This window comes from Phaenicophaeus curvirostris, chromosome 7 (assembly GCF_032191515.1).
Source record: "Phaenicophaeus curvirostris isolate KB17595 chromosome 7, BPBGC_Pcur_1.0, whole genome shotgun sequence".
NCBI classification, from domain to species: Eukaryota; Metazoa; Chordata; class Aves; order Cuculiformes; family Cuculidae; genus Phaenicophaeus; species Phaenicophaeus curvirostris.
The window spans coordinates 1,428,462-1,456,164 of NC_091398.1; the positions used below are offsets into that span (position 1 = coordinate 1,428,462).

Consider the following 27,703-nt stretch of genomic DNA (forward strand, 5'->3'; position numbering starts at 1 on the left):
TGCACCCCAGTAGAAGTATTTCGCTTGCAGGTTTCGCTGGCTGTGTCACACAATGTGTTTTCATTTAGAGTCTGTTAAGCATTGTGGTGCTTCTAGGAGCTGTGACATTCCATCACACTCGATGGGGAAGAGCTGCCTTGAAAAAACAGTGACAGAAACCCACACGATTGTTTAACATCCGTGTTCTAAGAGTGAATAAAGCCTCTAAGCCATGTTAGATCTAGCTGTTATTTATGTGGTAAAAGTATTCCTTTCCCAGAAAAGGCTCTCAAATTGAGGAACCAGGGGCAAATTGATGGAAGAAAAATTCAGCAGTTGCCTTTTTGAACCTATGTGAACTTCTATCATGCAGCATCTCCTGCACAGTGTAATTCCCTGCAGTGGGAAGAATGGCTGCTGGTTTGCGGAGAGCCTGCCACCCGCAAGCTCTGTTTGATGCACTGTGGCCCTTGATGAAGAGAGCAGTTGTTTGTTTTCTCTTCTTTTTTCTCCATGCCGCATGTATTTTTCTGAACATCTGTCCCATTCCCCTCTTTCCTGGGATGAAGAGGCATAGCCTGTTTAGGCATTCCTTGCACAGAAGCTTCTCCAGATCTTTGATCACTCTCGTTGAGCTCTGTTTTTGAGGTCTGCTGTATTCCATTTGTGATTAATATTTAATGCTTTCAGGCATCCTAAACCAACATCAGCATTAGCGCTGCTGAAAGGCTTTGCAAAATCGAAAATACCGAGAAATTCTAGATGAATCATATGTTGGATCCTGTTTACCTCTGAGGAAAGACATCAGAAGCACCCAAACACACAAATGCTGGTGTGTGAATTTTCAGTGTTCATCAGAAATCTCTGGCAGCATTCCATGGAAGGGCAGTTGCTTCCCTTGCCCAGAAGACCACCTTGAGAGTATCTCCTGTGGGCACTGCTTGTATTGGAAAGAGCATGATGATCTGGATCCTAGGGGACACGTAGGCACCTGGCTCCGATGGAAATCAGTGGGTCTGTGTCACCGGTTGCAGACTTTGTGCACTGAGAACACGCTGATGTGAGACCGAAGCTCTGTGGAGCTTCTTGCCTCTTCGTGTGGAGCAGCTCGTGCGGGGCCGCCGCTCGTGGCAGGAGTCTAAACCAGATGGTCTGATTGGAGATGGCAAATCCGAGCTTCCCTCCTTCCCCCGGGCTGTCTCTTTGTATTAAAACAACACACATTCAGCCCGTGGCTTGGGTTTTTTTCCAGGCTTTTTCCTCAGTTACTGGATTTGCTCATCAGTCACATCTTATCATCCTTGACGTGCACTTTCTTTATCCAATGCAACTTTCTTACCCTTCCCTACTGCCCGGCCCTGGGCTCCGTTCTCACCTCCCACAGATCTCACCCATCCTTCGTCTTACCCCAGGAGGAGGATGCTGACTTCATGCATCAGCCCCATGGCACAGGGTGGGGAAGAAGAAGGGGCGGCAGCAGAACAAGGTCGAACCCAACCTGTAGCTGGAATCAGGTATTTGCACACACCCTTGGGAGCCTGGGGAGGAGACTTCTCTGAAATCTTTGCTGTGACAGCAAGTCCTGCAATTAAGGGTTCAGAATGGCTGAATGACTCATCAAGTTGCTTCCTCCTCACTCTTTAGATACCTTAATTTTCTTAATTCAAAAACCAAGGAATTAAAAATTAAACTTAGAAAAGTCATTATCATTAAAATACAAACTGGGGCTCAGAAACTCCTCTTTCTGTTTGGGTGCACATAGAACCATGGAAGGGTTTGGGTTGGCAGGGAACTTAAAGTCCATCTGGTTCCACCTCCTGCCATGTGCAGGGACGCCTCTGCTCTGGGCAACCTGGGCCAGGGCCTCCCCACCCTCACAGCAAAACTTTTCTTCCTAAGATCTCATTTCAGTCTCTCTTCTTGCAGCTTAAAACCCTTCCCCTATCCCTGTCCTCCCTGATCCAGAGCCCCTTCCCAGCTTTCCTGGAGCCCCTTTCAGCGCTGGAAGCTGCTCCAAGGTCTCCCCGCAGCCTTCTCTTCTCCAGGCTGAACAACCTCAACTCTCTCAGCTTGTCCCCATAGCAGAGATGCTTCAGCCCTCAGATCATCTCCGTGGGCTCCTGTGGACTCACCCCAACAGCTCCATGTCCTTCCTGTGCTGGGGACTCTGGAACTGGACGCGGGGCTCCAGGTGAGGTCTCACCGGAGAGGACAGAGGGGCAGAATCCCCTCCCTCCCTGCTGGTTTCTGAGCTGTGAGCACACGTTGCTGGCTCATGTCAAGCTTCTCATCAATCAGCACCCCAAGTCCTTCTTCTCAGGGCTGCTCTCAATCACATCATCCCCCAGCCTGGATTGAACCCGGGGATTGCCCCGACCCACATGTAGGACCTGCACATCTCAAAATCTTAAACCCTTTTGATGGCGAAGCTTCTTCTGAAAGCAAGGGGTTGCAAAATGAGTTCCTGGGGCTCTGGGTTCCCCCAAGGCTGGCGCTGCCCTCCCGCCCTGTGCCTGAGCAGCCTGGGGGAGTGGCTGCCTGCTTGCTTTTCTTTTGTTGGCAGGGCTGGATGAGTAAAGATTTGGCAGGGAAAAGCTACCACATGATGAAATTATATCCCAAATATTGTGATTTTACTGTCTAGAGCGTTTTAAGAGCACAAAGGATTTCTGGGTGTTCTCATTTCCAGGTAGGGAGAGATTATTCTGTTTGCCTGGGTGTGCAGTCATGGGTCATACAAGTGGGTGGACAGAATATTTTTAAGTCATGCAAGCATGAGGGCATATTTAAGTTAAAAGAAATTCTTTGTAAGGTTGTTGGTTAGAAAATAATATGAAGGGTTGAATAAATGCTGCTGCTTGTGTGGGATTAAGGTTTGCAGCACAACAGTCTCTGCTCAGACATTCCCAGGTTTGCTGTAAATACAGAAGCAAACAGATTTGCAAACAACCTCTTTGTATCCCTTTGTCTCCACAATACTATTTATTTGTTTGCAGTTAGGTATTTGTGCTGCAGTTAAAGGCATTGGGTTCTGTGGGCTGTGATGAGTTCCTGGGCACCTGCCTATAAGGTTTTTTGACCATGGAACTGAGACTCAAAGATGTGAGCCTGGTCAGAGGGTCCTCGGAACAAGCTGTCTTCTGTCTGGTGCTGGTTTTCAGCATGAATAAACAATGCCCCTGCTAGACAATAAGATGTTTCTGCTTCTGCTGTGTGCATGGCACGATTGCCTGGTGTGTCTGAGTGTTATGAAGTGAAACTAAAGCACTCTCAGCAAAGGATCATCTGCTGACCTTGACCTGGGGACAAAGCTTGTTTCATAGGAACAAGAATTTTTACCCCTGCAAACTGGCGAAGCCTTGATTCTGTCCTGTTATCACCTCCATATTTAATTTTCACATCAGCATCCTTGTTCAGTCGCAGAATAATTGACTGTTCCTTTACTTCAGCATCTGGAAGGACTGAATGGTGCTACAATAGCAGCTGGATCGGGATGGTCCCCCCCTGGAGCTACTGAACTACCCCTTTTTTGAGGGTCTGTAGCCCTGGAGAGGGTGTAGAGAGCCAGAGTGTGGTGCAAATGCTGCATTCCAGAGTTTTTCTGCAGGCTGGTTCTCCTTCCTCAGTTTATGGGGAAGAATCTGCATGAAATTAGCCCATTTGTAGTAGCTGGCATCACGATGCTCCCAAAGCAGCATCTGGGTACTTTCAAAGATTGTGCTGTAGCAAGGGTGGGATTAGATCTGAAAGTTAAACAGGACCTTTGAAGAATCAAAAAATGCATGTATGTTTGTTGAGGCAGCATTTTTTTTTCTAATTAAAAGCTCACTGAGTAAAGTTAAGATTGTGTGAAACTGTCTCAGGCTTGATGAGATCTCAGTGACAAACTGAAAGAAAAAAGGGATGTGAAAGTAATTCATGTATGTGGGGAAGGAAAAGACACTCCAGTGTAGTTAAAGTGCTTATTTTGGATAAGAAAGATCTTGGTTGTGTGGGTTTTTGCTTAGCAGTTAAGTTTTTAGCTCCCCTCTGCTGAACAGTCCAGTTTGCCTCACGTGCACGTGTAGCAGCTCCACCGAAGCTTTCAAGAGCATAGACCTGTCCTACGTGGAGAATATGCAAGTAACGTAGTAGCATCATTAATTAATTCCTCACTGCCTAATCTGAGCTGTCATCCATAGTGGAGTCTCGTGAGAGAAGAGGTGCAACTTCTCAATGTGGCTTAGCAAGTCAGTGTGGGGGAAAGCATTCCTGCAGAATTCCACTCCGGCGTGGGCTCCCTTTCCCAGAGCCCATCTGAATCCAGGTATGGGTTAGTGTGACCTGAGAGCAAAGGAAGCGCGTAGCCCTGCAGCCTGTTCGCAGTGGCAAATACACATTTGGCTGGTGCTCCTTCAAACAATGGGTTTGAAAATATGAGTCTAAGAATCAGAAGATATAAACGAGGCAGCATGTGGCTCCTGGATGATAAATAAGCAGAAGACAGCTTTGTTTCAGCCTTCTGTCAGCACTGAAAATTCTGATGGAAGTGTTGGTGGGGAGGGAAACGAAGCGTTCCATGCTCATTTTCATTAGCCAGCCAGTGTTTGTGTCTGACCAGGCTTCAGCTGGCCAAACGTAGGAGATACTGGCAGCTGCTGCACTTTCAGTGTGGTGTGTTTGTGAATATTCCTAGTAGTTCTACCTTTTTTTTTTCCCAGCCTGCTAATAACCATATCAAGGCGTGAACTGCTTCACCCCTGACAGATGAAGGACTTTCCCCTTTCAGAAGTATTTCCCCAGGGCAGTGGTGGCGTCTTCATCCCTGGTTCAAAAATCATACAGGTCTGGTACTCTGGGACATGGTTTAGCAGGCACAGTGGGGTTGGGCTGATGGTTGGGCTGGATGAGCTTAGAGGTCTTTTCCACCCTTAATGATTCTATTTTGAGCTCCCTTGTCTGTACAGCTCGCCCTCCAGCTGGGCTGTGGTGATGTTCAGCTGTCTTCTTGCCAAGGTTTTAAGTGACCACAGTGGTGTGAGGGAAGGATGAGAAACAGAGATGATATTCTCCTTGTGGAGACTTTTTTCCTGGATGCTCTCTGAATCTCCTTGTCCCTTTAAAATTATCTGCTTAAACTAAAGGTTTTCTCTGTTCCTCCTGTTCTGTTTTTTTTTTTTTTTCTGTAAATATATTTGTATTAAGTGGAGCAAATCTTTTATAATTGCTTTGGTAGAGGAAAAATAGACTAAAAGGACAAAGGACAAAGTCGTTGAGACAAGTGTTTATTTCAGTAAGTCTTAAAAATAGAGTTGAAAATCTCCATTCATGTGGAAGAATCGAAGTGTAACGTGTAGGAGGTTTTAATTTCCAGTGAGATTATTCCAGTGCTTTGAAAAGCGAGGAGGTAAGGAGAGGGAAGCTGTGCAGAGGAGGGCTGTGGGGAAAGACCACCCCAGTGTGCCTCCCTGGATCAATCCCGTGCAGTGAGCTGGTGAGCTGAGTTTCCCCTGCGGAGCTCCGCGAGGGTCACGTCGTGCAGGTGCTGTGCAGGATTGGCACGGGATGTTTAGACAGTTTCTGGCTGGTGAGTGCGGAGCCTCGTGTTTCCAACCAGCCTGCCAACTGCAGTGCCGCCTCGAAAGCACACGGAGAGGGCTTGTGATGCCTGTTTGAAACTGTTCTTGGTGGGGAGGTGGATGTGGTGTGTCTCACCCTGAGGTGCTTCCCTGGAAGCAACCCCGTCCTTGTTGAGGGCTTGTTTCAGCAGGTCTTCTGGAAACAAAAGACTCCACTGAGAAATCCAGGAGCCTTCTGACTGCTGGGAAGCATCCTGGCTTCCCAGCAGCGCTCTTCCCATCCTTTAGGCTCCCCGAGGCAGGACACATCTCAGCAAGGTTGAGCAGCGACTGCGTTCTCTGTTCACTGATCAGAAGACAGGACCATCATGGAGCCTCATTCCATGATTTACAGAAGGATTGTGGGATTAATCCTGAGCGACCTGCGTTTCCTCGTGTTGGCACCTCTGCTGGCTGCTGTTGCTTCTTTGGTGCCTTTGCCATCCTTATCGTGCACCAGATTTATCGGTAATAAGGTTTTGCCTTATTTCTTGTTCCAGATATCCCTTACAGTTGTCATGGTGCTGTTGTTATGGTTACCAGTTCCTTCGCCAGCTAAAACGCCTTTCCTGCAGGAAGCAATTATGATCAGTGAGAGGTGGGGGGTGTGAGGGTGTTTGGTGAACGGCAAATGGTGTAAAAAGACAGCCTGGAAGTGGTTTGTTGAAAAGGAGCAGTGTTGGAGCAGGAAGGGGTTCTGGCTCTGTGTTAGGTGCTGGTTTTGCAGGCAGGAGCTGCTGATGCCATGATTATTTCCCCTTTGGAAGAGGGAAGGGCACCCAGTTATAGGTGTTTGGAGTTTGAGTGAGTCCATGCAGCGTGGTAGCGCTCGGCCTTCCAGCAGCCCAGAGAAAGGAGGAATTGCTCTGTGGGGCAGGAGTGGCAGCTGGAGGACTCGTTCTCACGCGTTTACCTGTCCCTGTGTTCTGCAGCAGGATGGACCTGTCAGATTCCAGTGGAGATGCAGCTGGTGCTGTGTCTCACCCCTCCCGCAGACCCTATCCGGAGCAGGGGCCCGTTGCCAGGTTCCCATTCCGGGGACCCCCGCTCCCCACCCGCAGCCTCCGCTGCTGCCCGAGACTCCAAGAGGGGTCTAAGTCTGTGCAGCCACAGGGCAGGGCACCGAGCAGAGGGTGCGGAGCGTGAGAGATGCTCCTCAGGAGCTCTGCTCCGGCTGGCTGCTCCGGAGCCTGCAGCCACCCCTCATTCCCAGCCCTGGCAAGCAGACAGGTCGCGCTAAGTTCTCTCGGTCTCTCCACAGCGAGCCTGCTTTGTTCAGCCTCCGGTCCCGGCGCCACCCGTTAATTCTTCATCCATTTTGTAATCCAAGGTACAATCAAGAGGGTTTTCTACAAAGAATTTCAGCTGTCAACTAACTTTGCAGTGTGGAAATGGAAAAGCCCTTAACCCCTCCGAACCGTAGCAGAAGAGCGAGGAGATGAACTCTGCCTGCATTTTCCACAGATGCAGCGTTTAAGAGGATTTTCTCGCTCGTATTGTCTAGGAGGAGGGATCTGACTGCAAGGTAATAACTCAAGCAGTGGACAAGGAAGAAATAAATCATACGTGTAATAAATTAGCAGAGAAACTCGTTCATTCTTTATTAGGCTGGAGTGGTGGAGTGTCTCCAATTGAGTGAACGTGTAATTCTGTCTCATAATACTCCATGTGACTAGAATTACAGCACTTAGGTGTTTAGCATCAAGTGGTAACTTTTGTTAATCGTTTAGTGGCCTCTGGACCGTGACTGAGCGTTTTGAGCAAGAGGGAAGTTAACACGGTCCCTGCAGATGCTGTGAGACTTTGTCCCCACCTGCACTGTTTGCTGTGGCGCTTTGATCAGTGTGAATTCCTCGCACCCTGAAGGGATCAAAGTAACTTCAGAGACACCGTTAACTGAAATGAAAGAGGAAAGAAAGCCTATGGGAAAGGTGGGGAGGGGCTATCTACAAGAGCCTGGAGTGATAGGACAAGGGGGAATGGCTTTAAATTGCAAGGGGGAAGATTGAGATGAGACATTAGGAAGAAATTCTTCACCATGAGGGTGGGGAGGCCCTGGTTGCCCAGGGCAGTGGTGGCTGCCCCATCAGTGGAGGGGTTCAAGGCCAGGTTGGATGGGGCTTGGAGGCCCTGATCCAGTGGGAGGTGTCCCTGCCCATGGCAGGGGTGGGACTGGATGGGATTTGGGGTCTCTTCCAACCCAAACCGTTCCATGATTCTATGAAGGAATGAAATGTGAGCGCAAAGCTCTTTGTGTGTTTTGGCACCCAAACTTACAGCTCTTGTTTTGTGATTACATGGAGAAATCCATGCAGGCAATAGCACCCACAGGGTTTGATGCTATAATACCTTCCACAGGCCGAGCTTTTGGGTGGTGGCAGGATGTTACTGGAATTTGTCCATCCAGATTTCCCACCTTCTGTCTCCTACTGATTTTATTCCAGCCTCCTCGTATCTCCCTGCTTTGCTTGGCTCCTCTGGACATAGGTGTCAAATCTCGGGACCTCTTCATCCCCAGTGCCTGATATTCAGTATTCAGACAGCCCATCCCAGCGGCCCAGGTAGCTGTTGGGTGTGAATTGAAGGTTTTCTCAGGTGTGTTATTTACCAGTGTGAGTTAGATCGTGCCCTATTTGTATATGGTTTGGGTTTGTCACAGTAAAAGAGGGATGTTTTATTTTTAGTGTAACTCATTTTGGAGGCAGTTTTGCTCTTCTTCGCTTCTTCATGCCCTCTTCAAAAATTTATGAACACTCACCTCGTACATTTCTTTTCTCTGAAAGAAATGATCTGGATTTCTTACATTTCATAAAAAATTCTCTCTTAGGCAGTCTGATTGCTGAATTTTGGAAGCCTGGGTATCTGAGGTCGTGCTTGTTGTGCCTCTGCATGCCAGCCCACCTCCGCAGAACAGTCCCTGTCCTTTCCTGGCTCAGGAGCAGGGTAGCTGGATGAGCACTGTGGTGCCTCTGAGCTCAGTAGCCCTCTGGGAAGCAGGACCTCAAGTCCTGCAAGAAAGCTGAGGAGGAACTGTTTGCAAAAGCATGGAGTGATAGGATGAGGGGCAATGGGTATAAACCGGAGAGGTGCAGAGTTAGACTGGACATAAGAAGGAATTTCTTCATGATGAGAGTGGTGAAGCCCTGGCCCAGGTTGCCCAGAGCAGTGGTGGCCGCTCCATCCCTGGAGGGGTTCAAGGCCAGGCTGGGTCCCACTGATCCAGTGGGAGGTGTCCCTGCCCATGGCAGGGGTGGAACTGGATGGGCTTTGAAGTCCCTTCCAACCCAAACCGTTCTATGATTTGGCCCTGGAGCCATCCAGGGGGCTCTTCCCCTCTTCTCCCCTGTCCCTTCTGCTGAGCTTATGATCTGGCTGTGCTCCTGCAAGGGCTTTCCTTGTGGAGGAGTTGGTTTTCTCTCCTCCTGGGAACCGCCAGCGTTCTTCTCTCCTCTGAACTGGAATTGTAGCTCTTCCTCCATGTACCCAGGTGGCTGTTTCTCTTAATTAATGAATTTGCTTCCCTGACATCGAGGAGCCTCGTTGCACACAGACAGCAGGAGGTAACAACACAACTTGAAGCAGGAGGGCAAGATATTTGCAAAATCCTTCAGTTTTGGCCTAGTTCTGTTCTCTTAAAAAGTGAAAATCATAGGAAATTCATCTGCTTGCACGCAAAGGAGATGTTAATCTGATGCTAAGATGATTCTGCAAGATGTACTCACAAAATCTATAGAGGAAGAGCTAGGATGGCAGGATGTTTCAACTGGAATTATCCTGGGCTTTGCATATCACGCTCTCATGCTGTGTTACTGCAGGGAATTTGTGGTGTGTTGAGTTCAGAGACTTGGTTCAACCCAGCCACAACAAGAAGAACTGGTATCACATCAAAGAGCACGTGGGTTAAGAAACATTTGTACTGTTCCTGCGAGAGAGGAGGTAACTGCAGAGTTGGACCGTGTGTTTCCCATGAGGTTTGTCGCTCTGTACCAATTCCAAGTTATTTAAGTGGTTTTTGTCTATGGAGTTCCCAAATGACTGAAAAGGATGGGGAATTTGTTTTAACCATCAGTTCTGCTACGCATTATTAGCCGAGAGGGCAGGATGCCTGCTCTGTTTCCATCATGTCATCCCAGGTGCATTGCTTGAGTTACAAGGTCATGCAGTTAAGGTTTGTGAAGTTTCTTCCCTGCTGCTGGTGGCTGCCAGTGCTCTCTCTGCCCAGGGAATGACTGGGGTCCCAGTAGCATCTTGTATGTCCGTCTGGACAAGGAAAGCCTTTTGGGAAGGGCTGTGTGTGACCCACGGGAGGTGTGGACAAGAAAAAGAGCGAGAACGTACTAGTGAGATTGCTGCTGCGGGTTCTCCCATACTGAGGTTCTGCTGTTATTCTGTGTCTATATTTGAATTACCCGATTAATTTAATTCCATGCTATGCTAATGACATGACAGTAAACCAACGACCCTGCTGGTAGAAGCCCACCTGTGCGTTCTGGATGTGAACCTGAGCTGCGGGTGAATCACACGGCGCAGAAAAAAGTCGTTGCTAAATTGCTGAGCACAGGGATGTGTTGTGTGACTCACTCGCTGTGATTCTACTAGTGTTATAAACTCTGAGAGCACTTGATGAATAACAGAGTCAAGAATTAATTCATCCATGTTTCACTCTGTAGCCGTACATTATAAATAGCGAGCCAAATTGTGCCTCCAGACACACACAGCTCTCATTGAAGCCTGCCCACTGTATTTATTTTTACAGATAAAAGCACTTCTGTTTCTTCCACAGAGGACTTCTGTGGCACAGTCCATTGTAAGGACGTGAATATCCTCCTGAAGAGCTTTGATTGAAGCGGGGAGTGTCTGCCTGGAATGAGGAAGGGCACTTCAGGGATAATAGCCTCCAAACTGCAGCGGTGGGATAATAACCGTTACGTTCATCCCAGTGTTTTTTGGAACAGCGTTCCCCGCACTCGAGTCTTGCATAACTCTCTGTCTTCGTTCTGAGGCTCCTCTCGTGGGTGACCCTGGGGCTGAGCTGCTGAAGCTGGTGGGCAGGTTCCTACTGCGCCTGGGGCTCGCTGTTGGTCCTGCCATGAGCACACCTGGAGGCAGAGGGTCAGCTCTTTGGTACGTGAGAGATGGCTCTGCTCTCCGTCATCACCCCAGCAGCTCTTCTGGTGCGATTTGAGATGCCTACGTTAAAGCTCTTGCTGCAGGGTGGGTCACCGATGGGTCTTCCACCAGGTTAATGGAGCAGGGGAAAGAACAGGGATGTGGAGATGATCCGAGGGCTGGAGCACCTCTCATCCGAGGACAGGCTGAGAGGGTTGGGGTTGTTCAGCCTGGAGAGGAGAAGGCTGTGGGGAGACCTTAGAGCAGCTTCCAGTGCTGAAGGGGATGGGGCTTGCAGCCCCTGATCCAGTGGGAGGTGTCCCTGCCCATGGCAGGGGTGGCACTGGATGGGCTTTAACATCCCTTCCAACCCAAACCATTCAGCGATTCTGTGATTCCATTTGTTCAGCTGATTTCTTTTAGGTGTCTCTTATTTCTCCCAGGAACAAAAAGGTGGCAAGTGCTTTTGGACAAGGCCTGCTGGTTTTCTCTTGGAATTGGTTAGCTCAGGTCAAGCCTGCTGTCCCCCAGAGGTGACCTTCTCGTCAAAACATGGATCATAACATCTTGCTTTCCCAGGCCTGTGTGTTGAGGAGCTGCCACTACATTTTTCTGTGAGGAGCAGCCAAAGCCTGTGGCTTGTGCAGTGGCTTTTCTTCCTGGCTTGGACAAGTGAGAGCTAATTAACAGGAGTGAAATACATGTGAAGCAGCAAATAATGATGAGTTTTGTTTATATATAAACACCGATAGTCATAAGAGAATGCAAATGCTGTTGTGGGAAACAACGGGCTGTTTCGGACAAAAGGGTGTGAGTGTGAATATTCCCAAAACAGGAGTAAATAGGGTTGAACAGCATGTATGTTCGGGATCCCGGGGGCCGTACGCCCCGGGGGGTTCTGTCCTGGGCCACAGAGGACGTGTCGCCCCACAGTTCTGCACCCCCTCTTTGCCATGAAATTTCATAGTGGCTTCTCATTTTCATGGTCCTTCCCTTTATCACCCCGCGAAGGTATCGTTGCGTTACGGTGACTGATTCACTTCTTGTAAAGTGGGTCGACATCGAACTGTAATTATTATAATTAAAAATCAGATTGACGAAAGGGCAGCCCTCAAGAAACCGGCGCTACGAACTGCAAGGCGTATGGGAGCCAGGCAGGACTCGGCCCGTGCTTTTTACTGCTTGTGGTTTGTTTTGGTTTTAAAGCAGTTCACTCCCACCCAGGACAGACAAGCATTTCAGTCCTCTCAGCTGAGGGAGGCGAGTTTCCCCGGCAGCGCTGCGGGCTCTCCAGGGCCGCGCTCACCCGCTCGGAGCTCATCTCTCCTGCTCGTGTCGTTACAGGCCACGCGGTGAAGGCGACGAACCATGGCGGAGGAGAGGAAAGATGAAGCCAAGGCACCGCACTGGACTTCAGGTCAGCTAACAGAGGCCTCTTCGCACCCCCATTCACCTGAAATTAAGGAACAACAGGGTGGTGCGGGTGCCGGACTGGTCAGAAGTGCCAATGGATTTCCCTACCGAGAGGACGAGGAGCCAGGGCTGGGCGGCCATGAACAGCCAGGGACGTACGCTCAGACCAAAGAGAATGGGATCAACGGAGAGCTGTTGGCAGCAGACAGAGAGACCGCAGGTAATGCTCCTTGATGCCCCATCACTGGCTGATATTTCTCCGAGGGGAGGTGTTAGTTGGAGCCAAGCGTGCCCTCGTGCATGGGGGAGCTGAGGTGAGGGAGCGTGTGCCTTGGAAGGGCACTAGCTCTTCACAGCAAGGGTTTGCTCAGCTTGCATCCTTACCCAGGATCCTGGGCAGTGCTTTGTGAAGACTTTGGTGCCTTCGCATGTCTTGGGAGATGGGACAGGGTCACGTCTCTGGGGACGAGAGACCGGGCTGGTGTAGAGCAGCTCCTCAGGGCTGGAAGGGAGTAGGTGACCGCTTTGCTCTTGTGCATCGATAGCTTGTGTTGCTTTTGCACCCATTTGTGTGCATGTGAAGGATGGGTTCTCCTGTCACTGCTCACAAGTGACACCACCGCCTAAAAACACCAACTATTGCAGAATACGGTGTCGCTCCGTGTGACTGGGAACACCACAGCTCGGCATCAGCACATACTCGCCCTCGCCCAGGCATGTTTCGCTGGGTGCGCACTGGGACTTCTATTTGTAAGCTATGTTAGGATTTTAAGATTTAGCTTGTTATTTGAAGGGGAAAAAAAAGTGTGACTGTGTTAAGATGAAATATGCAAAGCGAGTTTCCCATTTTAGAAATAAATGCTAATTCTTTCTGTGCAGAGTTCCCACTTTAAACCCCAAATGCACAGTGCGAGAGCAATTTTTCTTGTACAGACACAACTGCCCTTGATGCATCCATCCATGCATGCTAGAGAGATCTTTCTAGCAATGTTTTTTGGCTGTTGACAGCGTTTGGAGATGCCATCTGTACTTTCTCAGCAGCTGGAGAATTTTAAGGCTCTTGGACCCTACAGTCATTTGATAAGTGACTGTGCTAGGAATGGATCTCTTGGCTGTAAGTAAATGGCTTTAGATTTTAAGAATCTCTTCTTGTGGGCAGCCAAAACTCGAAAGCCAAAGGTAAAAGCAATCCCGTGTAAGCATTCAGGTGAACGATTGTTAATCATAGAATGTTGGAAAAGACCTTTTAGATCCTCGAGTCCGTGATGGCTGTTTGGAGGGGTGCAAACAAGATCTTGTGTCTCTGCTGTGCTGTGCTGAGGCAGCAGATAAGCAGGAGCAGATGCACGGCGCTCACAGAGGTGGGATGCTGCAGCTCTCGGGTTGGCGTGGGCCGTGGGAAGGCTGAGCTCTCTCTTTCCTGACACAGATTTTTCATGCAGTCTTGGGCAAGTCCCACCCGTGCACATGGAGAAGTGGGAATAACTTCAGAGGAGGAAGAGGAATTTCCTCTCCTTAGAAAGGGAGGAGAGAAATGCTGTCCTCAGGCTTTCCCAAGCTCAGGTTCTGAGCAGTTGTCAGTGTCTGAGAGACCCGAACATTTAATTGAAGTGTTTGCAGGTAATGGGTGAAAGGAGGTGGGAACCCACTGCTGCCAGTCAGCGGGTGTTGTCTATTTTCGTGTTGCTTTTTGAAGCTTTAAACAGCAGAACAAGTGCAAATGAAGCAGTGCAATCTCGAGGAGGCAGTGGGGATGGGGAACACGCACTTGCTTGCCAAGGGAACAAGACTGCTCTTGATTGGGGTGAAGTTTGCATCAATCACCATTTCATGGCCTGCTTTCCCCCTCCCCTGGTATTTTCTCACTACCTGCTTGGATTACAAGTTCTCTGGTGTGGGGACTCACTGTTGATGCACACAGGTTTTGTCTGAGAGCCTTAATATAGCTCATCTGACAGCATCTTGGTTTGTCCTTGAACACCAGAACAGTCCCTACACCAGCTTGTCTTCAGGCACGGGTTCCTGGCTCTCTGGAAACTCGTGCACTGCCCATATTTAATTAATGCAACCTAAACCATCCTAGGATCCCTAAAATACGTTTTTAATCATTTTTCTTTCTTTGAAGGAGAAACCTATTGACACCTGACTGGTGACAGAAAGGGACCAGGCTGTGTTGCTATTTCACACTAGTATTTAGCAGCTGGATGAGCTTGATGCATTGTGAAGAAGGAAGTTTAGAGGTTGATTTTTGATGTTTGATTCAGAGTTGATCTTGCAGTCAGGATTGCCATTTTCCTCTACGTTCAGTCATTCCTCCACATTCAGCTGCGTTTGTCTGCCAGTAAAGCTTAACTGCAGTGGGGTGTTTTATCAGGTAAGGTTTAAATGCCGCTCTGATAGACCTAATTACCAATAATGGGAACTGTTTAATCGTTTGTAGCACCTTAATGACTCCAGATAGCTGAGGAGAAAATGTGCAGGAAGGTTGACCAAGATAATTAGCCACACTGTGGCTTTACAGGGATTTGGTTTTCCCTGGTTCAGGGCCAGCACCACAACCTAGGAAAGCCTCTGGATTCTCAGTGTTGGTGTCAGAGCCTGTAAACCCCCAGCAACTGCAACAACCAGCTCATCTACAGCAGAGCACGAGGACAGCCTGAGAGAGTTGGGTTGTTCAGCCTGGAGAAGAGAAGGCTGCGGGGAGACCTTCAAGCAGCTCCCAGTGCTCCAGGAAAGCTGGAGTGGGGCTTCTTACGGGAGTCTGTAGCGATAGCACGTGGGGGAATGGCTTTAAATTGGAAGGGGGAAGATTTAGATTAGACATTAGGAAGAAATTCTTCATGTTGAGGGTGGGGAGGCCCTGGTTGCACAGAGCAGTGGTGGCTGACCCATCCCTGGAGGGGTTCAAGGCCAGGTTGGATGGGGCTTGGAGCCCCTGATCCAGTGGGAGGTGTCCATGCCCAGGGCAGGGGGTTGGAACTGTGTGGGCTTTGAGGTCCCTTCCAACCCCAACCATTCCATGATAAACGGGCATAAACATCAGCCCCATCCCTGCTGATGAGAGATCCGTTAGGTTTTGGGGCGTTTTGCCTAGGGACACTCTCTGGCGCCCAGCTGACCCGGGAGCTGAGACCGAGTCATGGCTTGGGCCTCCCATGGGGACAGGGTGTCTGCAGCAGCACAGCCGGCCCCGCGGGGCACAGCAGCAGCGCTCGTGCAGCAAACCGCAAGGGCTGTGTGTTAAGAGGAAGGTTGGAGTCAGGGCACCAGGACAAAGACACCTTATGCGAACGCTGACGCAGAGGCAAGGGGTGCTGATAGGGGAGGGGATAACAGCTCTTGCCAAAACACATCCAACCCATCACCGCGAGTGACATTTTTAGGTTTGCAGAGTTAAAATTTGCCTTCCTGCATGTATGTGTGCGTGTCTCTCCTGGCATCTATCTAAGAGTTATTGAGTCTGACCTCAATTTTGGAACCCTCTGAATCTGGCCGTTGTGTTGCCTTTGATTGATCCGTCTCGGTGTCGCGCTGGTAATGGCTCATTATGGAGACACATCAATGCCCTCCTTTCAAAGGGACCGATGGGGACGTGGGAGAGCGCACAGTGCTGCGGACAGGGCAGCCCCGGGGCCTGATCTGGCTCCCACTGGAGTCACAGGCAAATACGGGCGAGAGAATAGGATGGGGTTTTGGCACAGCACACAGGAAGCGGTTATGGGTGTGATGGAAGTAAGGGCGATGCAGCAGCTATTCCTTTTTGTATCTGTTATATATATTTGTATAAACACACTTGGGCTGCCCCTGGCAGACCAGCTCAGCCTCTCTCCATCCTCAGCCCCATCCCTCTGCTATCCCGACCTCCACAATGCTTGGAGGAGCTCCTGAAGACACCTTGCCTTCGGGGCAGCCCGAGATCCACCAAGTTTCAGTGTGCTGTCCCTGATCCATGCCTGTCCGTGTCCTTTCCCACCTGCACGCACACAGAGCAGCCTTGGTGAGGATTTTGGATGTACTGATTGGGGAGGATGAGATCTGTAACTCTTGTCAGCCAACATTTTCATGTCACGCGAGATGTGTGCTGCTAAGGAGGCGTGATGCCATCATCTTCAGAAACTCACCCTGACGTGGAAAGCTTTGGATTGGACCCCATGGTAAAGCACAGGATGTTTGGTTTGTAATGAAGTAGGAGAGTGGCAGCCTTTGCTTTGTGAGAGTGGTCAGCTAACTGGGAGGAAGCGCTGAGGAGCTGCACAGATGCTTTACAGCATTTGCTGGGAGCCAGCAGTTCAGCACAAGCCTTTGTGTTTGACTTGCAAAGAACATCAAGCTGCAAAGGTTTGGTTTTTTACACTTAAAATGCATTTCTTTTTCTTTTCAGTAGCATAGTGACTAACCTGCCCAATTTATATAATTAGGGGGGAAAGTGGTTAGATACATCTTCTCCAATCTGTCCTTATGCAGTGACTCAGCTGACTGAGGGCTTTCTTCGTTGCGTGCCAAGTTCAGGTTTATCATCTGAGGGGGTTTAGATTACCCACAGTTATTTGATAAATTAGTTTTTGGACTGATGAAGGGAAAGCATTTCCCACAATCCTATTACCGGAGCCCAGGACGGCAGCTCTGTCCAGGCATCCGTCGGTGTTAAGGACAGGAACGCGTCCTGCCAGGGTGACAAGCGGAGCCCTTCGCTCCCTGCAGGGCACCCGGGCCGTGTGGGATGCAAAGAGGGTGCAGCAAATCATAACAAGCTTCCTGACACAGCACAGGGGACTGAGTGCTCCTGCCTTGCTTTTCAGCTCCCTTGAGTCAGAGGGAAGGTGGGGAGAGGGGTGGCACATAAATGAGAGGGGCCAGCGTCTGGGGTGGCTTGGGGACCCAGAGACTGGTATGTGTTAGTCTGAGTGGAGGGCAAAGAGGAGAGAGCCCTAAACCTGTGCCGAGGAGCAAAGTGGCAGCGTTGAGCTGAGCGAGGAGTGAGGGGATGAGGAGTGAAACAGAGCCAGGGGCGGAGAGTGCAGGGAGGCAAAGGGCTGAGAGCAAAGCAGGCAGGGGTGGGAGGTGGCAGGGAAAGGAGGAAAAACTGAAGATTAGGACAATGGAAAGAAGTTTGGTTTTATCTGTTCATCCCAAGTCAACACAGCTTTTGCACAATGGCATATATTACCCTGGAGAGGGAGGGATTCAGACAGCAGGAATAGCCCAGTCTGCAGGGAACGACAGAGGAGAAGAGTGGGAAGGGGCAATTCGTGTTCCAGCCCTGCATGTGATTTATCTCAGTTCAGCCATTTGGTTCAGGTTTTCTTCAGCCAGACTAAATGGGGCATCTGTGACCAGCTACTCTTTAAATAAGGAGCTGCAGGGGATGTCAGCCTGAAATGCTGCCCTGTCCTGGCCAGTCAATACTTGAGCAGAGCTGGGGCGTCCCTTCAGGCTGGCTGTGCAAAAAGAGTAGTTGTGAGGGTAGGAAAGGTGCTGGTTTCAGCCACTGGCTGTGTGTAAGTAACACGATCCGTATCCTGTCGTCTTCCGTAGCTTTCTTTTATAGCAGCCACTCTCCAGGTAAGGAGGACCATGTCCACAGCCCTCACCACCACTGCACCGCTAGGAAATCACCATGGTGCTTGCTCCTGTGTTGTGTTAATGGGGTTTCCCTCTCTAGTGACTTCTTGTTTCATCTTCTTGTCCTTCGTGCGTCTTTCTCTCAAACGGCACTGCCAGTAAACATGCAAACAGGCCTTCTTTGTACTGAAGGCTTTTTAGTCTGTCTGTGCAAGGGGACTGCTTTGTCAGAGCCTTCCTTCTGGCTCGGCTGTTTGCAGTGACCGTCCTGCTGCCACCCAAGCCCCCCCCCCCAGGCTCCCAGACACCTGTTCCCCCGAGGTGCCTCTCAGCTGTTGTGTCAGACACGCAGTTTCAGCAAGTAGTGTGTCTCGAGCAGCAGGCAAAATGCACAGAAGGATGCAAAGTCAATGACATTCAAAGTTGAGGGCGATTGCTGCGCTTGTCCCGTTCCAGTTGTTTATTTTACGGAGCTGGAAGATGCATCTTGCCGTGTCACTGATGGCTCCTGTGGGACAGGAGCTGTTAATTAGGCATTTTGATCTCCCTCCCTTTGCGCAGGCAACGTGACAGTAATTACTGTGCCCCGTCATCTTTGCCAATTTAGATACAGCAAACGTAGCAGATGTCTGAAACTTTTCTCCTCTGTGTTACGAGTAATACAAGTGTCATTTTGTGGGACACGGTACTGGAATATTTTAGACATGTTCAAATTATGTTGCTGAGGAGAGCGCAGACAGAGGCAGCAGAGCCACTTTGGGAAACTCATATAAAATCGTTTGGTTTATACCATTCCCTGCTAAGCTTGCTGCAGGGGTCCTCTTGGCTGCTCCTCTGCGGAGGGTCAGGGATGAGGCCAGAGAAACTCTGTCTTTCCCGATGCATCTCCCACCCCAGCTGTCTTCTCCCTGGCTCTGAGTATTCACTAGAGCTGCAGAGACCAGTCCTGGCAGGTTTTGCTGTGGCTGGCGCTGTCGGTCAGTAAATCCAGCGAGATGTTTTGTCCCACCCTGACCTCTCCGAGGGGCTGGCGCTGCCCTCCCGCCTCGCCTTGGGACTCGGGAATCGGCGAGGCGGGGTCTGGCACAGCTTTGGGCAGCGCAGGCGTGCAAAACGTATCGTCTGAAAGGGAGTGGGGTGAGAGAACTCGGCACGCAGGGGCCGTCGGCTCCCTTGGCTGAGAGTCGGACACCTGGAGGAGTTTAGCCGTCAGTCTCTTATCCCTAAAACCCATCTGAAATGTCAGTGTGTGGTTTGGATTCACTTTTAAACACCACATCTCAACCCAGGGGCAGTCGCACCGTTGGAGTCGACTGCCACGTTGTGTCACGCCGGCGCTGGCTCTGGCCAAGAGAAGACATCAACTAGCCGTTTCCTTGGGGCTCCCCGTCGGTGTTTGGATTCTCTTTGGCGTTTTCTTGTTACCGTATGAGTGTTGTAAGAGGGAATTGCATAAGCAGCTGTGCTTCCTTAAGGAGTAAGAGCGAAACGCCTGTGAGCGTGTTGGCCTGGCAACCAGCGCTCACTCATTCCCAGAAACTGTAAGCGATAACAACCTTGGAGATGCAACATGGAGCAAGGAGACTGGGATATGGGGGAAGTGCCTTTCATAACGTGTTGTTCCAACTGCACCAGTAGTTCAGGCTGTACGCCGTGAGAGCCCTTTATCCAAGTTGCCTTTGGAAAACATCTGCAGCTGCTCTAGGGGGGCTGCTGTGGTCAGGAGAGCCATAGCTGCTGAGGGATGGATATTCCATCGAATGCAGAACACATCCAAGGAGTTACATTTTTACTTTTGTCTCCCCTTTTTGTGGAAAAAAGTGTTCCTTTTTTCTGTTCCCCTCTGCCCTTCTTCCCCATCATCCCTGTTTGGCTGCCTACTGTTTTTGGGGCGATAAATGAAGACTTGACTTTCTCCCTGGATTTGATCTCGACCCTCTTGGTGCTACTGAGAACCTGGCAGGGCACTTGTGTCCGGAGCCCACCTTCTAAATCACAGCCCATTGTGCTGTAGTCCTTTTCATGTGGCAGGAGGTAGTGTGTGCATTTAGGAATTATGAAAAGTAGACAAAGCCGGGAGAGAAAGCTTCACAGGCTCTTCCCTGTCCTGTCTGAAGGGGAGCCATCCTCGTCTCCATCCCTGGATGGCAGCATGAATGATGTGCAGGAGCACGGGGCTCTGTTTGGCAGCAGGCAGAGGTCCTTGCGATCAAGGTATCGCTGGGGACTGTGCCAGCTTATAATCTTCCAGTTTTGATCCGAGGGCAGGAAGATTTGGAGGAAGGGTCATGGCCAAACAGCAGAGCCTTGTTTTGCAGGCACACAGCTGCTTTTGTTTCAGGTAGAGCTGAAATGGCAACTTGTCCAAAGTCACCTTGGAACGGAAAAGCAGCAGGTTCTCAGGTGACAGCCAAGGATGTGCTGGTGGGCATTGCCCACCTCATTTCCCAGCCCCTCGCTTCGTGTACAGTGACTTATCAGCTCTCAGGGCTATGGAGAGAAGAGCCAGGAGCCATGGTCATTAACCCGTTCACCCCCGTATCTCACAAATCCCTTCCTCCCCTTTCCCTGTTGCGGCAGCTCATGCGTATGGCTCGATCCTGGTTGCCTGCAGGTTGTCCGGCACCAAGCACGGTCCCCGCCGTCCCCAAGAGCTCTGACGGAGCCTCTCAGCGCACGGGCTGGACGCCTGCCCTGTGCCCGCAGCTGGGCGCGGGTTTCACCTTTGGTGGGGAGGAGGTAGGGGCCATCAGATCACTTACACAAATGAGTCGCACAGCAGCCTGCTGCTCCTGCGAGGAGTGCCAGGCGCTGCAGAGTTCTTTTTTCCGTGTTGCCATAACAACCCATCCCTGTGCGGAGTGAGATCTCTTTTTAAGCTCCACTGAGAGAAAGTCTGTAGCCTGGGAGCTTATTTAGCATTCCGGAGCGCACAGCCTCTCCGTAACAGCTCTGAGCCACAGCCAGACTGCCTGACAAAGGAAAGCAGGATTTTGCTTTTCTTCCTTTTCCTTTTTGCTTCTCAAGGTTAAGGGAGACAGGGTGGGTGAGGAGAGACTGGGAGTGCTTTGCAATGTGGTCATCACTCTGCTGAGGCACAACTTGCATGCAAACCAAAAGGAAATATTACTTTGGGATGTATTACAGTGCAAAATACTTGAATGAGATGCATATAAATGTGCACAAAATGTCTTGGTTTGGCCAGCTCTCATCAGCTACTCTGTGTTAAAATTGGAAGGCAAAGGTGATCTGGTATTTAATTTGAATGAGGAACTCGAAGGAAAGATTCGATGGAAGCCAAGGACAAACCCCCTGTCTTTGTATTCCCTGCTGTTTCAGTCCGTGGGGTTACAATATAAAGAAGTCGGCTCTTGTCACACTACCCTTATAGCCTGAGTAAGGACAGCAAAACCGAGTGTTTACTGGTGTTTGGGGTTGGTCTTTTCCATTTTTGGGAGTTGCTGCTGTGGATACTTGCTCACTGTAAATCCTTATAATGATCATTAACACAGGTTTGCTCACCTTTTCCCACTGAAGGGATGAGAATCAGCATGAGCTGATCGTCCAGCGCCCGTCCGGACCAGCTGTGAAAAGGGTGATGTGGGATTTCTAAGGCAGGACTCAACGTGAGAGGGCTGTGTGCCGGTGTTGGCTCTGTTGTTTGTTCCTTGGGAGATGATGAGCAAAGCATTGACATTTTCCTGTGCTGTTTCACAGGGCGACTGCAGAGCGGAGTCAGGGTGCTTGGAAAGCCCTTTTGGAGGTGGTGGGTTAGAAGTGCAGGCTTGGTTGGTTTGGAGGGGTTGTTATTAGTGACATGTTCTCATGACGTGCAAAAAGTGCAGGAGACTCAAGGCAGCACCCAGCTGTGAATGTCAGATCGTGTGAGTGAACTTTTCTCCTTGTGTGAAAAATACCTGTTCAAAACTTCAGTGTTTTAATTGCATGCAATATATGGAATGGTAAGGATGAGATATCATTATCTCCAAGGCAGGAAAACCTGTTAGGTGCTTCCCAGCGAGTCATTTCTGCTCAGGACTGGGTAGATTGCCTACTTCATGGAAATGGGTTTCACTTGGAGGCGCTGTATGCTTTGGGAGGGGAGAATAAACCCCAGGTGTTTCACTTTCTTGTTGCTTTTTCCTTCCCTGAGACTAATTCATAGTGATGTATGATCAGTTTGGTACAGCTCCCAGCAGCCCGTTTCGCCTGTGGCAGTTATGATAGAACTAATTTACAGTCTGGTCCTCCGTCCGTGCAGCCCGTGCAGCTGGCGAGACAGCTACATTAATAAAGAAGAGCAGAGGTGTCAGCTGCCAGCGCTGCGTGGATGTGGCAGTCTTGCTGACGTACCCAGACTGTTTTCATCCACAGCCTTGCAGCACGTACGAGAGAAGGACAAGGCTTCAGCTGAGACCGTGCCTTTTTACCCCAAAGCCAGGGTATGTGCTGAATCCAGGGGAGCACGGGTTGATGGGGAGCTGTAAACGGAACTAATCCTTAACCGTTCCTGCACAGGAGTTGCTTTCTCTTTCCTTTCGCTGTCATCCTTTCTCTCTCTTTAAGAACGGTTGTCCTTCTAAACTATTGCTCTTTCAGCTCTTCCTTCTGTTCCTCTTTTCTCACATATGTAGCCTTTGGCTATTTTTTTTCCTTTCTTATTCCCTCTGTGTGTCCCCAGCTTCATCCCAGCCATCCAGCGTAGCTCTGCTGCCACCTCGAATTCCCAGAGCCGCCTCTCCTGTTCTGTACTCGCCAGAGCCGCTGGTTGCAGACCTTTCCCAGGGGCTGCAGTGACCCAAACCCTGGTTCTGGCTCTGCCCACAGCACCCAGATTGTGCCCATCACCGTGGCTGCAGGTGTTAGAGCGCCCAGAGAGGACAGGTCTGCAAGAGGAGGTGCAGGAGGCGTACTGAGGGCTGTTCCGGGCAATGCTTATGGCCTCAGACTGCCCCAGGGCAGGTTCAGGTTGGACATTATGAAAAAATTCTTCATGGAAAGGGCTCTCAGGCCCTGGCAGAGGCTGCCTAGGGAGGTGGTGGAGTCCCTGTCCCCAGAGGTGTCTAAAAGATGGGTAGATGAGGTGCTCAGGGGTCTGGTTCAGTAGTGGACAGGTGCGGTTGGACTAGATGGTGTCAAAGGTCTTTTCCAACTTAGGGATTCTGTGATTCTATCTCTCGCACCTTCCTTCTGCAAGAGCAGATGCAAATTTCTCTTTCCTAATGCCTTTGTCCACTCAGGGCTGTGGGTCAGTCACCCCCAAGGGCGGGCAGGGAGCAGCCGGGCGAGGGGCCAGGGATGAGATGGGTGGATGTGGTGCTGAGGGACATGATTTAGTGATTGACAGGAATGGTTGGACTCGATGATCCGGTGGGTCTCTTCCAACCTGCTGATTCTATGATTCTATGAACCGAAATTCCATCACATTGACAGAGTGGTGTTCAGTCCCTCTGAACCGGGCACAACTGGAAGTCCCACGCAGTGCGTGTGCAGATTCATGTTAATTTTAAACTGAAATTCAGTAGAGTTCATAGAGGATGCTTTGAATTCTTTTTTTTTTAAAAAAAGGTCACAGGAAACACTGTAAAAAGTGTTTAAAACTGGCTCAAAAGAGCTAAAAATGAACTTTAAGGGACTTGTCACCTCCTGCTGTAGGTGGCTGAAGCTCCATTGACTTCCATAGGCATTCTTAAATGTTTGCTTAAAATCTTAACTTGTACTGAAGTTCAAAACAAATATTGACTTAAAAGTGAATTACCTGTTGTGTGTGTTTACTCATGCTCAAAGGATTAAATATCCCGTTCCTTGTTTTGAAACCAAAGTAGTTTCAAAACTAAAGCCAACAGCATCTTGGCTTGGATCAGAAACAGTGCGGGCAGCAGGAGCAGGGAAGGGATTCTACCCTTGTACTCAGCACTGGTGAGGCTGCACCTTGAATCTGTGTTCAGTTTTGGGCCCCTCGCTATGACAAGGACCTTGAGGGGCTGGAGCGTCTTCAGAGTACGGAACAGATCTGGGGAAGGGGCTGGAAGTCTTATGAGGAGCGGCTGAGGGAACTGGGGTTGTTCAGCCTAGAGAAGAGGAGGCTGGGGGGAGACCTCATCACTGTCTGCAGATTCAAGCAAGGAGGTTGTGGCCAGGTGGGCGCTGGGCTCTTCGCCCACGTGATAGGATGAGAGGGAATGGCCTCAATTTGCACCAGGAGAGGTTCAGATTGGGCATCAGGAAAAACTTCTTCACCGAAAGGGTTCTCGGGCGCTGGCAGAGGCTGCCCAGGGAGGTGATTGAGCCCCCAGCCCTGGAGGTGTTTAAAAAATGAGTACATTAAGTGCTCAGGGATCTGGTTCAGCAGTGGACAGGTACAGTTGGACTCGATGATCTCAAAGGTCTTTTCCAACCTAGGGATTCTATGGTTCTTCTGCATGAGTCTTAAGGAACTCATGTTTCAATGCCAGACAGATACAGCTACTTTGTACATGCAAGTGATGGTTTCAGCCCATACTGAGTCCTAGGAAAGGCAGCGGGTCCTCACTGCCATGCCCTGGCTGATGGTCTGTCTGGTGTTGTCTGCTTCAATATCCCCTATTGGCTGTGAATCGCGTGGCCGATGCATCAGACAAAATAGAACCGATTAGTTTTTTCCACCTCTGGCTTGACTGGGAAATGCTGACAGCAGGAAATATTTTGTTCCAGGCAGTCGGCTTAAGAAGATGCGACCCGGAGGATGCAGAGGGAGCAAGTATTTGCAGTAATGAGGGTTCATTTGGAAAGCATTACTTTATCGTACTGATGGTCGTATGACTCCTTTTTAACAGACATTCATATTCCAAGACGGAGGGAGGTGTGGGGACTGATCCCTTGGTGTTCTGTTCCACACTGCCTGGCAGCAGCCTCTGCCGTGGGTGCTGGGGAGCCAGAATGGGCCCACTGGATCTCTGTGGCCTCCCAGCATGAGTTGGCTTTAGATTGTGCCTCTAACGTGCCTTGGAGGTTTGGACTGTTTTCCCAAGTCTCTTGCTGAAGGTGATGAGGAAAATTGTGAGGCTGAGGGCGCTGGCCAAACCCTTCTGGAATATTGTCAGGCTGTGCCTGCTGCCCTGGGAGCTGTTCCAGGGCTCCACCATCCTCTGGGGGAAGAACCTTCTCCTCAAGTCCTACCTAACCCTTTCCTGGTGCATCTTCCTGCCATTCGCTTGGGTCCAGAGAGAAGAGCTCAGCGCCTGCTCCTCTTCCTCCCAGTGTGAGGAAGCTGCAGAGCACAATGAGGTCTCCCCTCAGTCTTCTCCAGGCTGAGCAGCCCGAGTGACTTCATCCGCTCACACGACTCCCCCTCTAAACCCTTCATTCAAATATTAAGCAATCAAAGCCCTTTCATTCCCCAAACGCAAGCTGCTTCTGACCTGTTCTGTTGGTTAGCTGCTAAATCCTAGTGATTGGATTAACCTTCACCATCCTTATTTATGCCACAGTAGCTTAAAGTCAGCGAGTTTATTAGGGAAATGATACTTGTCAGTTGTGTTGTGGTTTCATGTAATTTAAAAGCCGATGTTCCCATTATTTGCCTTCCTACCTCCTGCCAATTACCGCTGATATTGCCAACATCCAGATCAAGGACCTACTTGTAGCAAAATATTTACATTCATGAAAACCATTTGAAAGCAAATATTTGAATTCCGTAAAGCTCTGTTACTGCTTCTTTCTTCAATCGCAAGCCCTAATCCATTGGCATCCCTTGGCTTTTATGTCACTAAGTCATATTGCTTTGATCGCTGCTCTGCATTTCTCTCTTAACCCCAGTGTGAGGACAGGATTTAGAGTTGCCATGAGTCCAAGTCCAAGACGTGTGAGAGCACCCTCGGCAAGTTTGCAGATGACCCCAAGCTGAGTGGGGCAGTTGTCACCCCAGAAGGATGGGATGGCATCCAGAGGGAGCCGGACAGGCTGGAGAAGTGGGGCTGGGAGACCCTCATGAGGTTCAACAAGGCCAAGGGCGAGGTCCTGCGCCTGTGTCGGGGCAAACCCCAATTTCAGTCCAGGCTGGGGGATGATGTGATCGAGAGCAGCCCTAAGGAGAAGGACGTGGGGATGTTGGTTGATGAGAAGCTCAACATGAGCCGGCAACGTGCGCTCGTAGCCCAGAAGGCCAAGTATTGTCTGTAGTTCTGGAGTCCCCAACATAAGGATATGGAACTGTTGGAACAGTTGGTCCAGAGGAGGCCACAAAGATGATCCGAGGGCTGGAGCACCTTCCGTACAAGGAGAGGCTGAGAGAGTTGGGGTTGTTCAGCCTGGAGAAGGCTGCAGCGAGACCTTCGAGCAGCTTCCAGTGCTGAAAGGGTCTCCAGGAAAGCTGGGGAGGGACTTTTTACATGGGCCTGGAGGGAGAGGATGAAAGGGAACAGCTTTAAATTGGAAGGGGGAAGATTTAGATTAGACATTAGGAAGAAATTCTTCGCTATGAGGGTGGGGAGACCCTGGTTGCCCAGAGCAGTGGTGACTGCCCCATCCCTGGAGGGGTTCAAGGCCAGGCTGGATGGGGCTTGGAGCCCCTGATCCAGTGGGAGGTGTCCCTGCCCGTGGCAGGAGTGGGACTGGAAGGGCTTTGAGGTCCCTTCCAACTCAAACTGTTACATGATGCTATGATTCTATGCATCTTCACGTTTTCAATCACAAACATCGCTGGATGAAGCCCAGATCTTTTTTCCCCCAGTATTTCAGCAGTCCTGACAAGTCACCCACCAGCTTCCAGGGGAGCTGCACATGTGCTCGGAACCCGTCCTGAGGGTCTGGCTGATGTCTCTAGACAAATCCAAGAACTATCTGGTTTGTAGTCCTGCCGCACTCGGAATTGCAGTACCCGGGGGGGGGCGAAATCCATAGGTCTGGTTTGCTTTTCAAATAGTCCAAGGTAGCAAACAGCTGCTTTGTAGCTTTCCTTTTTGCAGGAACATGTTTGGAGTGTTTTGCCTTGCGAAGCAGCGCAGGTTGCTCTGCGCTTTTGTTGTTGACTCAAGTCCACGGCACCAACAATTAGTGCTGGTTGCCTTGGAAACAGCTCTGTTCCCCACTGAGGATTTTGACGGGCACATTTTGACTGAAATTGCTTTGTTTTCCCAATTCTGCAGGCACACATGCAGCTAAGCCTTTTGCTGTGCTCAGCCTGTGTTCCTGCCCTCAAATATAACAAAATTAATGAAACGTATAATTTTATCTTTTCTATCTGTTTGCGTCTTTCTTTATCCCTGTTTTTAGCCTCAATGCTCCAGGAGCGTTAATTACCCTTTGCTTTAACGGAGCTCACTGTTAATTTTCCTGGTAGGTGACATTGTGAATGCATGGGAAGTTTTGACACAGTTTTCAGTCTCTTGCTCTCCGTCCCTCCTTCCTGTCATCCCTTTCCTTTGGTTTTCTCTTGGAGCATTTGCTGTGCCGTGCGGTTCCGGCACGTTAAACTTTGTTTACGCCTTAAACAAGTCGTGCTGTACAGAGAGCAGATGGCATCTTCCGTGGCCACGGCAACTCCAGACCCGCTGCCACCACACTGATTTTGGGTTGTGGGGAAAGAGAGGGGTGGTGCTGCTCCAGTCTGGGAAGATGTTGTAGAATCGTGGAGTAGTTTGGGTTGGAAGGGACCCCAAAGCCCATCCAGTCCCACCCCTGCCACGGGCAGGGACACCTCCCACTGGATCAGGGGCTCCAAGCCCCATCCAGCCTGGCCTTGAACCCCTCCAGGGATGGGGCAGCCACCCCTGCTCTGGGCAACCTCCCACTGGATCCAGTTGTGAATCACCACGTGTCCCAGTGAAATTGGGAGGATGCAAAATGCTTTTTTTGTTAGGAGGAGCAGCCCTTGTTGCCGTGAGCTGGGAAGAAGTGACAGATTGGTGGGCTGAGCGAGCTGGCTATGTGGCAGCAGTGAAACACAGGCAGCTGCAGTCAGGGAAGGAGGAGGAGAGCTCTGGGAGACGAGTTGTGGTCTGACTGGGGCAACTCTGGCTTGAGAAATCAGACAGCGTTACTGGAGGCAATGAGCTGGATGTTCC

At 50.1% G+C, this 27,703-nt stretch overlaps 1 protein-coding gene across 40 annotated transcripts in view; it reads left to right on the forward strand.

Annotated features, from left to right (window-relative positions):
- Positions 1 to 27,703, forward strand: part of MAP2 (microtubule associated protein 2) — a 163,568-nt gene that overhangs the window by 87,455 nt on the left and 48,410 nt on the right. For all 40 annotated transcript variants that reach the window (XM_069860515.1, XM_069860535.1, XM_069860529.1 and 37 more), the window contains one exon: positions 12,030 to 12,318. In XM_069860515.1, coding sequence (XP_069716616.1) covers positions 12,054 to 12,318 — 265 coding nt within the window. In that variant the 5' untranslated portion in view covers positions 12,030 to 12,053. The remainder of the gene's footprint in view (positions 1 to 12,029; positions 12,319 to 27,703) is intronic.